This window comes from Phoxinus phoxinus (assembly GCF_949152265.1).
Source record: "Phoxinus phoxinus genome assembly, chromosome: 13".
NCBI lineage: Eukaryota > Metazoa > Chordata > Actinopteri > Cypriniformes > Leuciscidae > Phoxinus > Phoxinus phoxinus.
In genome coordinates this window covers 20130735-20142025 of record NC_136888.1, presented here as the reverse complement: position 1 = coordinate 20142025, position 11291 = coordinate 20130735, and the positions used below count along the sequence as shown (strand labels likewise).

At 37.9% G+C, this 11291-nt stretch overlaps 2 protein-coding genes across 2 annotated transcripts; both read right to left on the bottom strand.

The window, feature by feature from the left end:
- Positions 1 to 87: 87 nt before the first annotated feature.
- atp5if1b (ATP synthase inhibitory factor subunit 1b) lies at positions 88 to 1500 on the bottom strand. The gene is made up of 3 exons (XM_079633827.1): positions 1361 to 1500; positions 697 to 809; positions 88 to 455 (listed from the first exon to the last, which is right to left on the bottom strand). Exons 1-3 carry the CDS (start codon positions 1427 to 1429, stop codon positions 314 to 316), a joined length of 324 nt encoding a protein of 107 aa, XP_079489953.1. The 5' UTR covers positions 1430 to 1500; the 3' UTR covers positions 88 to 313.
- Positions 1501 to 2404: 904 nt separating this feature from the next.
- On the bottom strand, positions 2405 to 11197 carry zmpste24 (zinc metallopeptidase, STE24 homolog). The gene is made up of 10 exons (XM_079633825.1): positions 10566 to 11197; positions 10217 to 10363; positions 9813 to 9899; positions 8821 to 8937; positions 8580 to 8732; positions 8354 to 8495; positions 8053 to 8231; positions 6809 to 6913; positions 4038 to 4181; positions 2405 to 3731 (listed from the first exon to the last, which is right to left on the bottom strand). The coding sequence occupies exons 1-10, from the start codon at positions 10671 to 10673 to the stop codon at positions 3507 to 3509; spliced, it is 1407 nt and encodes a 468-aa protein (XP_079489951.1). The 5' UTR covers positions 10674 to 11197; the 3' UTR covers positions 2405 to 3506.
- Between the last annotated feature and the right edge of the window lie 94 nt (positions 11198 to 11291).

The window sequence follows — 11291 nt, the reverse complement described above, 5'->3', positions numbered from 1 at the left end:
GAAACTGTTATAGTTTACAGATGAATATTGATGCTCAAATCAATTGCTATCTTTGTGCACCAAGCATATAATTTATACCAAGACAACTTCATTTCTTAGACATGTTTATTGACAAGAGGAGAAACTGTACTGATTTAATACATTATTTCAGTGTTTCAATCATGTATGTATTATAATATGCTTTCATCATAAGTGAGAGCAGAGTTTAGTTGACTTCTTAAAGTAAAGCATCCACAGTTATTTATTGAAGTTTAAAACATTCTGTGTGGGGTATTTGTTTATGAAATGTATGTAATGTCTTGGTTCGCCAGTCTCAGTCATCATGTTTAAGTTTTCTGATTTTGCCCTCATGGCGACTGATCTCCTGTTGTAATCTCTCAATTTCCTTCTTGTGGTGGTCGATCTCATCCTGGTGGTGTCTTCTCAGAGCAGCTAATTGTTCCTGCTCTTTTCTCCTGTGAAAGTGATAGAGAGGAAGAATAAGACATGGAATTACTTTTCTTTTTTGGGTTGCTTCAAATGGCTAAATAGCTTAAATAAATCTTTCTAAAGTAAAACAGTGCAATGAAAGACTGTCCGACCTTTACAATGGCACACTCAAATATTGAGAGGGCTGATCTTGCGGTTACCCATTTAAGCAGCAGAGATCTAGTGTGAAAGATGAAGTTCACAATGAGATCAAGAAAAAACACTTACTTAAAATACATCTCTTCCTCAGCGGCCTGTTTCTTGCCGAACGCACCTCCTGCCTGCCTCACCGCACCTCCACCGCCACCTCCTTTCCCAGCACCTTTACCCAGTTCTCCTAGCTTTATCAGGGGGAGAGACAGGCACAGATTGCACAAGACAGAAGATTTATTACCCTACCAGTAATTAGTAACAGCTCCATGGATTGTCAAGTACAAATTAAGCCCAATATACAAAGTATTTATTTATTTATTTATAATATAGTATGCAAATATATAGAATTGTGTGTAATATATATATATATATATATATATATATAAAATTATAATAAATAAATAAATCACACACACACATACACTGTTCTGCTCCAGGAGTTTGAATAGAAAGCAAATAATGTAGACGTATCCTGAATGTAAACAAAAGGGTCATACACCACAAGGGCAACCTGAAAGCGCTCTTGTTGTATGATTACGTTAAAAAGTCCTGTGTTGACACGTTTTACCAACGTTATAACTTAACATAGGGTCACGTGTTTAACATACGCATTTATTCAGCAAACGAAATACATGGCAACAAACTGACATTGCGTGCTGAACAGGCTTTGAAATACTGTGAAATCCTTATTTCCCATGCTGCGGAAAAGTCAGGCCTATTTTTTTTTACTAATATCTACCTGGTCAGACGACATCCTGATCTGAGTGGCCAACAACTTCCTTATATTAGAGTTTAGAAACCTCGCCATTTTCTCTTCATGTGCTGCTCATGCATTCATGCACTGACATGAACGTGCGCTGTCTTATGTAGACTCCAAACAGGAATGTACCATTATCATAGAAAAATAGGTGAGCGCTACTTACTGACAATCGCTGTTATCCACGGGTAATTTAGAACGTGAGTTTGTTCTTTTATTGAAAATATAGTACAAAAAACAACAACAACCTGAGAGCTTATTGGGATGTTTTTTTTTTTTTTTAAGAAACAGTGGTACAGTCGAGAACCGTGGCTCAAATTGCTGTATGTACGTATACATTTATGTAATCTGATTATTTACTTCTGCTGCCATCAGCTGGAGCGCAAATGAATCTATCTATGAATAAAGAGGAAATATTCTTACAAACAAATGGTTGTGTCCGAAATCGCCCCCTATACTATACCTTTAAATAGGGGACTATTTTAAAAGGAAAGGACAGCCATTTGTTGTGGCGTCCGAAACCATAGCTAAGTATAGAAGCTATATAAGTTATTTGACCATAGTCCAAATACCCACACTTGTGTCTTTGCACTTGTCTACTTATATGACGTATTTTTTTCCTGTATTTGACCGCAAGTGTGTAGAACTTTTGATTACACGATGGGACAAACAAACACTATGCCCCGGTTTCACAGAGAGGTCTTAGATTAAGCCAGGGTTAGGCCCTATAGCTATATCTGGGCATTTAAGTAGCTTTAAAAAAAAAACATTGCTGGTGTGGATCTTGAGACAAAACAATGGCACTGACATTTTTTTATATATAACAGCTCAAACATGCATCATAGCCTGGGACTAGGTACTAACCATGGGTTTATCTATCGTTTATCTTACTACCAAATTATGTTATATATCTAATTAATTTAATTCACAGTGGAATGTTTTCATTGACATCTCGCAATTTTGGGGCATGCGAGTTCCTGAACATAAACATTAAATGGATACATAAAATAAGCTTATACCAAAGGTGTTGTGATCTTTTTTATTCAGTGATGCAAAAGTTAATCTTTCCAGTCTATTCAGTCAATCATTCCAGATATTAAAGACATATTCCTTGGGGATAAGCATGAACCCACAGCCATATTACTCTAAGGATGTTACGGTTTAGGGCTAATTTTCAATAGGTAGGCATTTCATGGACTCTTTATGCCATTAACATGTAAGTCACAGTAAAAGCCTTAAGAGTCCAACATTTTGACATTAAATTGAACAGCCATGTGTATTCCTAATCTTAAAACTCATAAGAATCCATACAAATGCAGTTCCAAACCACCAGCAAAACTGATACGATTCAGGGATTAAATTGAGCAAATGAGGAAAAAAGATGTGACAGCATCATGTTTCTACACATTCTCATAGTAACATCTTGCACACTCAGGCACAGAGAAAAATAACTAAATAATTAAACAAGATTTCTAACCAATCATTAAATATTTTTAAAGTCACCTTTGCCCTTGTATGTTGCTCTTATTTCACAAAAAAATATTTATTTACATAAACGCTCAAACCCTTTTTTAGTAATAAAACAAAAAAAAAATCATTCCAAAAGGTTGTCAAAAGAACTAAAATTGGAAACCATACAAATTTATTGAGCCATACAAGTTAAGAATAGCAGTCTCAAATATCATCTGTCATTTGAACCATGTGCTTCATTATACTGCAGACAATCCTCATTCCCCTCTGAAATTTTTAACCTCCTCTCTCTCACAGTCCAAGTGGATTACACTAAATCAAAGTGGAAATGCATGATTTAAACAGGAGGGGCAAGTCACAGCTAAAATGTACAATCGAATTAAAACTATCAAAATCATATCAAGAACAATTGCAAAAGGCATATGGAACGCACAAACTTTTTTGTACACTGAATAGTCTGAGGCCATCTGAAAAAAATTTAGACTTCCTTCCAGGGTGATAAACAAATGACAAAACCCAAACAATTAGAAAGAGGAATAGAAATAAAAGATAGGGAAGGAGAGAGAAATAGGCATTGATATCAGAGGGCCAACAGAGGCCGGCGGAGACCCCTTCTCGGAGGAGCGAGTGGTGAACGTGGCCCCCCCTTGCTCAGCTGTCAGTCTTGCTTGGGCCCAGTGAGGGCTCTGAGCCGCTCTAGCAGGGGAGGATGGGAGTAATGCCACATAGAGAACAGCCAATCTGCTACAGGAAAGCCCAGGTTGTCTTTATTGAGCTTGATGAGAGCGGAGTACAGCTCAGACGATCGGCCCATACTGCGCGCAAATGCATCTGCCTGAAACTCGAACCTTCGGCTCAACACTGTCAGACAGAACGACAGCAACTGCAGCAGGAAAAAAAAAGGTGAACATGGATCAGATGTATTTGCATATTCAGAAAATGAGCATTACTGCATATTCGGGTACCCACTGCATGGGTACTTATTTTGAAGAAGTAATAAATTGACTGATAAATTAAAAAAGACTGATAAATTAAGTTCTATCTATATAGTATGTCTTTTCCAAATGTATTATAATGTCCTGCATGGATCATCATTTCTAATAAAAAAAATTCACACACGCAGGTTAACAAATTAGCCCGCATGTATTTTTCAGAGAAAGGAAGGGGCAGGAAAAAAAAGATGTGTTACCTCATTGTAAGGTGAGAAGATAAACTGAAAGATGATCATCAGCCCGATAAGAGTTGGTTGGATGTCATGAAAACCAAATGCCATGAAGAGCTCTTTTTGACCAATCAGCACAGCAAAGAGGAAGAAACACAGGAAGGAGTTCATCTGTAAAGAAACATGGAGACATTAACATCATAGAATGATGGTCCTCTTTTCATATGCTCTTAAAAAGACAGGAAATCAACACTAAAACAAGAGTTTTTGGAGAAACTGACATTGCAGAATTTAAGAATGTGCAGTGACAAAACAATTGATACAATAGATAAGAGAAATATCACAAGACAAGAATGCATTACCTGTGTGAAGACTATTAATCAGGACCCGTATTCTTAAAGATTCTAAGAATCCTCTCAGAAAACTCGTAGCTTAAAAACTTCTACGTAGGAGTCTTAGCTTAAGAGCGAAGGAAAAGACAAAAACGTTCATCTTAGTGAGGAGGCGGGGCTGACCCCGTTGCTATGTATGACAATCTTTTGAAGACTGTGATTGGTTGGTTGTCCAAGAAGGAAAAAAAAAAAGGAAAAAAAAAAGGGAGCGATTTTAAAGGCACACCGCAGACTTTGTGACCTAAAGATTTGAAGCATACGAGTTATTTTAAATGATTCCTCGGGCCAATATACAGCGCTTGACACTATCAATGCTCCGAGCGGGGCTGCCCTCTTGAAATACCGTTTGTGTAAGTTTGTGTAAATGTAACAAATGTAAGTTTGGAGAAGACGCACCGTCTTTGGCCAGGTCATGTTACCTGGAGAATGCCAGGAGAACGAATCACTTTACGACTGTCACGTGACCACAAGCTCTGATATACTCAAGGAGCTAACGCTTTTGCTACTATTTTTCCGCCTGCTCGACTCCTGGCCATGGCTGAGGCAAGGAAAAAGTTTAAAACTGCTTCTGATGAGGCAAAAAAGAAAAAACGCGAGAGGGATCGTGGATGTCTTCTTGACTTTTGCGACAGTGCTGCGACGCTTGTGGCCTCTAGGGGCGCTCGACGTGAAAGTTACAGGTCCAGCGCCCCTAGTGGCCAAAAGTTCTGCGGTGTGTCTTTAAGTACAGGGTCTATTCACACACACACACACACACACACACATTATATATATATATATATATATATATATAATTTTTTTTTTTTTTTTTTACCATGCTGTTAATTTCCCATAAGGCATTTGATTGGCTTAGAATGAAAAAAACATTTACACTCTTTCCAATTACACTGATTGCTGTCTATTTAAGTGGTGGTTTGAATGTTGGTTTGAATGTAGCAAACATGGAATAAAAAACAAGGATGAGAACCAACTGGACAGAGGAACAGTGTTTACTGTTAACCCAGTTAGTGGACGAACACAAGGCCATCCTTAAAGGAAAATTTGGGCCGGGTGTCACGGCACGGGTCAAGAAGCAGACGTGGGAACTTATAGTGGTTAATAATAAATTATTAACGGTTCATTCCCCCTGATTGTGCGCACCAGGAAAGTCTGCTATATTCATAAATGCAGTTTTTTGACCATGCAAGGTGGGAATGTCCAGTGGAAACTAAATGAACTGCGACACAATAGGTTCTGAAAGTGCTGTAATTGTTTGTGTGATCACTCCGCTTACAGAAGGTTGTGACAGACCCAAATCATCACTGGTGCCTTTTCCCAGTTACCAAATATCTTAATGTAGTGATTACTTTAATTTCTGGCGCTACGGCATTTCTGCGCTGTGTCGGAGATGTTAGCGTAAAATGTCACCAACATGATCCCTGCACGATCTAATCTATAGCGTCTTATTAACTCACTGTCTGCAACATTTCTTCTCCCTCTTCGTCTCTCTGCCATTTTCTCCTCTGCTAAAGAAACTCTTAAGCCTCTTAGGGTGTACTCACACTAGCCAGTTTGAACCGTGCCCGAGTGCGTTTGACCACCAAAGCGCGGTTCGTTTGACTAGTGTGAGTGCTCCGAACCGTGCCCGGGCGCGGCTCGATTAGCCGGCCCTGGCCCGCTTGGAAGAGGTGGGCCAGAGCACGGTTCAGTTGGACTCGGGCGCGGTTCGCATGCAGTGTGAGCGCTAACCGTGCTGGAGCACGGAACAGGACGTCGCGGTTTAACAGGGCGCGCTTGACAGGGCAGAGAGAGAGAGAGAGAGAGAGAGCCCCGGCCGCGCGCGCGCACTCACCCTCGCGCTGTCTGCTCTCTCTCTCCCTCGCGCATATTAATCAAAATCAATTAATACGATGGTGTCGAGAAAAAAAAACTCCAGTGATTAAATGTTTTCTGTGTTGACAAATCTTGTGCGATATCCTAAAGTGCCGAATGCATTGCTGTTTTTTTCTGTTTACATTTCATGGTGTGACACTTCTCTTCATTATGCACCATATTGACGTAAGCGTGCTCCGGCACGAATGCTGAAACCCTATGTGAGTGCAGGCCAGAGGGGGAGTGGGGACAATCGTACTCGGGCCCGGTTCATGGCAACCGTGCCTAGTGTGAGTACACCCTTAAAAGTCCTCGTCCCGTACTCCTAAAAATTTTGACATTAAGACCTCTTTTAAGGGTTAAGATGCTTTCTGTAATTACAGTACTTCTTTTTTTTAGTAGGATTTTTTATTTAATTTTAAGAGTAAATGCCCACATTTCTAAGAATTTTCTTAGAATTTTGTCACTAGGAGCTACTCTTTGCATTAAGATTTTTTATTAATACGGGCCCTGGTCATTGACAGCTAAAGTTAACAAAAAAGCACAGCAACTCACCTGGCTGATGACAATGTTCTTGACTGTGTGGCCTAGTTTCCAATGTCCCAGTTCATGTCCAAGAACGGCCAGAACCTCAGGGTTACTGCAGCCCTGTTTCTTGTTCTAAATAGAGAAGAACATAAAAAAAGCAGTGTAAGGGACGCATACAAATGATGGGTTAACCCACTTTTTGTAATATTGTTATGGACTACTATTTTTGTTTTCTTGCACTATTAGTCAAAAGTTTAGGGTTTAAAAGATTTTTTTCATGTTTTATAAGTCTCATGCTCAACAAACTACATTTATTTGATTCAAAATACAGTAAAAACTAATATTGTGAAAACTTTTTACAACTTAAAACAGTGATAGCCATTACTCCAGTCGTCAGTGACCCAAAAATCATTCTAATGTGCTGATTTGATTCTCAAGAATTTTTTTTTATCAGTATAAAACAGTTGTACTGCAGTGATTAATATTTTTGTGGAAAAAGTTATCCTTTTTTTGTGGAATAAATGATACATAAAAAATTGTGGAATAAATGCATTATTTATTTTTGCGCACAAAACGTTTTCTTGTCACTTCATAACCTTAAAATGATCCATGTGACGACTGGTTCATCCTTAAAGATCTTTAGTACCTTTCTGGGCCTTGAAAGTGGTAATGGCATTGTTGTCTATGGGGGGTCAGAAAAAGCTCTCGGATTTCATGAAAAAATATCTTAATTTGTGTTCCGAATATCCGACGTCTTGAGGGTTTGGAATGTGTTTGGAGTAATTAATGACAGAATTGTCATTTTTTTTCAACTAACCCTTTAATTAAAAATATAATGATTATGTAATATATTTAGCAAAATACTCTTCAATGTCTATAAACTCATTATAAAAATGACGAGATTAGTTTTCTTGAGGTAATGTAACGTGACATTGTGTTGTTTACAAGTTGTTTTACTGCCGTCTTTCCCAGTTAAAACACTGATTGAGCGATAAAATGAGACAGAATTAATTTCTCAAGTTGTAATGTATCTTACAACATAGGCTACCTTCTGGTGCTCTGTTCACCCATGTTTAAAACTATTGGTAAAGAGGAAATGAGATGATCGGTTCATGTGCGCTTGAACCGTGCTGTAGCTTGAACTGAGGCGGATACATTGATTTGCCACGCCGTATTAAAGAGCGCCAAATTTCAGTAGCCGGAATTTCGGTGCATCCCTACAATACAGCATTTTATCACATTTGTTATTGTTTTGGCCCTGACCCTCTGACCTTTGGTTTGGACTTGCTTTCATTGGCCACCTCCTCGTTCTCCTCTACCGTTCCTGGCTCTTTCTCTCCAGATTTATTTAAAGGGGAGTAGTCCTCCAAAAGAGTGTCGAATAGCACAATGCGCTTATTTTTGAAGAAACCATAGAAGTAGGCATTACTGTGGGAAGATCTCTTTGAACCTAGAAAAGAGTGAACAGAAATATTAGGAGAAGGGATAAAAGAGGGCAAGATATCAAGACTGAGACAATTACAGTTCAATAGAAAGTAACAAAAATGAAAAGATGATTATAGTTTGCTGTACCTTCCACTACATAGACCTTGGTGAGGGGGAAGTAGATGGATTTTGCCATGCTCTCAATCTCACTCTTCAGCTCTCCATCAGGCAGCGGAGTGAACTTATCAAACAGAGGGGCGATGTAATCTGCGTAGATAGTCACCAGAATCTGTAGACCAAAGAAGGGACAGTGTAGTTCACTTTTTTTTTATCCTCACAGACAACACATGCAGCAGAAGCACAGAAAACTGACCAGTGAGACGATGAGTGTGAAGAGCCAGGCGTAGATGAAGAAGTAATCACCACCAATCTTGATGATGTAGAGGAGTAATGATGTCACTGGCAACAAAATACACTGAGTCACAGCAAACTTCTTGAGAGCGTCTTTCAGGAAGAAACCCAGCGTCTATAAGCAAGGGACAAATTAAAGAGATTTCAGGACATTTTATCATCAGTAATAACAGAAAGATAGATGTAATCTAGACTTTATCTACCTGCTGGTTGAATCCATGCTTCTCCTCAATAACAAAAGTGTTATAGAGGCTCCAGGGAAGGCCAGTGAAAGCACTAAAGAGTGTCGCTAGCATCAGGAACGCCAAAGAATGGGAGATCTGAAGGTAAGAAGACCATTTGAGATGTTCAGAATAGCATACTAGTATACAACTATGCAATATATTTTTTATTTAAATAATGTGATTAGTCAACTAAAAGAAAAACATTAATTTTCACATAAAATGCCATTAAAATGGAAAACAACCTCTTTAGTTTTCAAGATGTTAATGTCCCCCTATTATGCTATATTAAAGGTTGTTATTTTGTTTTGGAGGTCTCCTACAATAGGTTTACATGCATGAAAGATAAAAAAAACACTTTAATTTTATTCATAGCGCAGAACACAGCGTGAAAGCATGTCGACAACACAAACTGAACTCTTCCAGACCTCAGCTACAAACTACGGTTTGAGGGCAGGTATGTTTGTTTTTATTGCCATCCCAGCTTCTATGGCTATTTTCATGGCAAGATGTACAATATACCGTTCAAAAGTTTTAAAGGTTTTTTTAAAAGGTGTCTTTTTTGCTTATCAAGGTTGCATTTATTTGATCCTAAATACAGCAAAAACAGTAATATTGTAAAATATTATTTTAAAATGTAATTTATTCCTGTGATGGCCAGGCTAAATTTTCAGCATCATTACTCCAGTGTCACATGATCCTTCAAAAATTATTATAATATTCTGATTTGATGCCCAAGAAACATTTATTATTATTATTATCAATCTTAAAAACAGTTGTATACATTTTTTTAAGGATACTTTGATGAATAGAATGTTCTAAAGAACAGCATTGATCTGCAATAGAAAGCTTTTGAAACATTATACATTACCGTTCAAAAGTTTCATGTTTTTTTGGGGAAGAAATTATTACTTTTATTCAGCAAGGATGCATTAAATCAATCAAAAGTGACAGCACAGACATTTATAACCTACCTCATACTCTGGACCAAAACCAAAACGAGCTGTGAGATTCCCTGACACTTTCCAAAGGAATGGAATTCCTCCTAGGAGCAGTATCAGCTAAAAAATAAAACAAGACAAAAAAACATCCTCAGAAGAAGAGACAGATGGAAGTAAAAACAGAGGAACAAATCTTAAAAGAAGTTAATTTAAAAATGAATTCAGAAAGAATCCACAAGGTGCATGATTTTCTCACCAGAAAACTCATGAGAAACTTGTAATAGAAACATACAGATGTGAAGTTGTCTGAACATAAAACAGTGCATTATATGAAACTGCATCATTAAAAAATTAATAAATAAACAAAATAAATACACAAATCACCCCCACCACTTAGGAGGCCGTTTTAATCTTTTAGGATGTGGGTTTAAGCTCACCGTGCCCTCTGCCTCAGAGTAGAGTCCAGACCAGAAGCCAAAGTTGCTCTTGTCCAGCTGATAGAGGCGAGATTTTTCAAAGGTCTCTGAATCCATTATCTTGCCCAGCTCAGTGGGCACATGCATTGTTGTCCTATAGATCTTCCTCTGTGAAAGATCAAACGTGTCTTGGTGTTTATACAGGGTTTAGCGTTTCAGTACAACAAATTGCATTTGATCAAAACTCTAAAAGGGAAGAACTTGGATTTTAATAATCAAAATATGCACATTAGAATAGAAAATCATACATGCATAAAGTAACTGACATTAAATACTTTCCACAAACATAAAGCAATGAGCATATGCTCACCTGTCTATAGGCGAGGTAGGCCTCCCAAATATACACTGTCCATGAGAAGACCAGGACAGCGTAAAATATTTTGTCTTCAACTGGTAATGCAAGAATTTCCTGCAGCATTTTTCCGGCTTGGTAGTTATTTGTTGGCACCGTTAATTAGCTCGGGCTATCCAGTAACGTTAATTCAGGAGTCTGCTGCCTTTTCATTCAAGGCAACGGATAATCTTCGTACCTGTTCCGACCAAATACGAGACTTGAACCTCACAAGAATGTGTATGTGCTATGTCCATATATTAGAGAAACTACACGCAGAAATGCACAAATAACGATAACTCATGCTATATCACTTCCTTTCCCATTCATATGAAAATAGGGTGTAACTAGAAACTGTGTTCGACCGGACACCAGAGCAGAACTAATTGGTTCCTGAACCATTTTTATTTGTATGATAGTTTGGTAAATTCAATACAATTTATGAGGGTTCTGTGATCAACTGGATTCATGTATTAAAAACGACTGACTAATCTTATATTATGTACATTAGTTTTTAGTCTTTAGTTACGGTTCCACTGCAGTCAAAATGATGCGAGCAATAGCACTATAACGTTACATTCAAATTATTATAGTCACAAATGTTACATTAGTCAGACACTTGCGAAATATAACTGTATACATGAGTGTTTTCTTCAACTTTGGGCACCTTTATGCAGCAGGTGTTTTTATATTATATATATATAT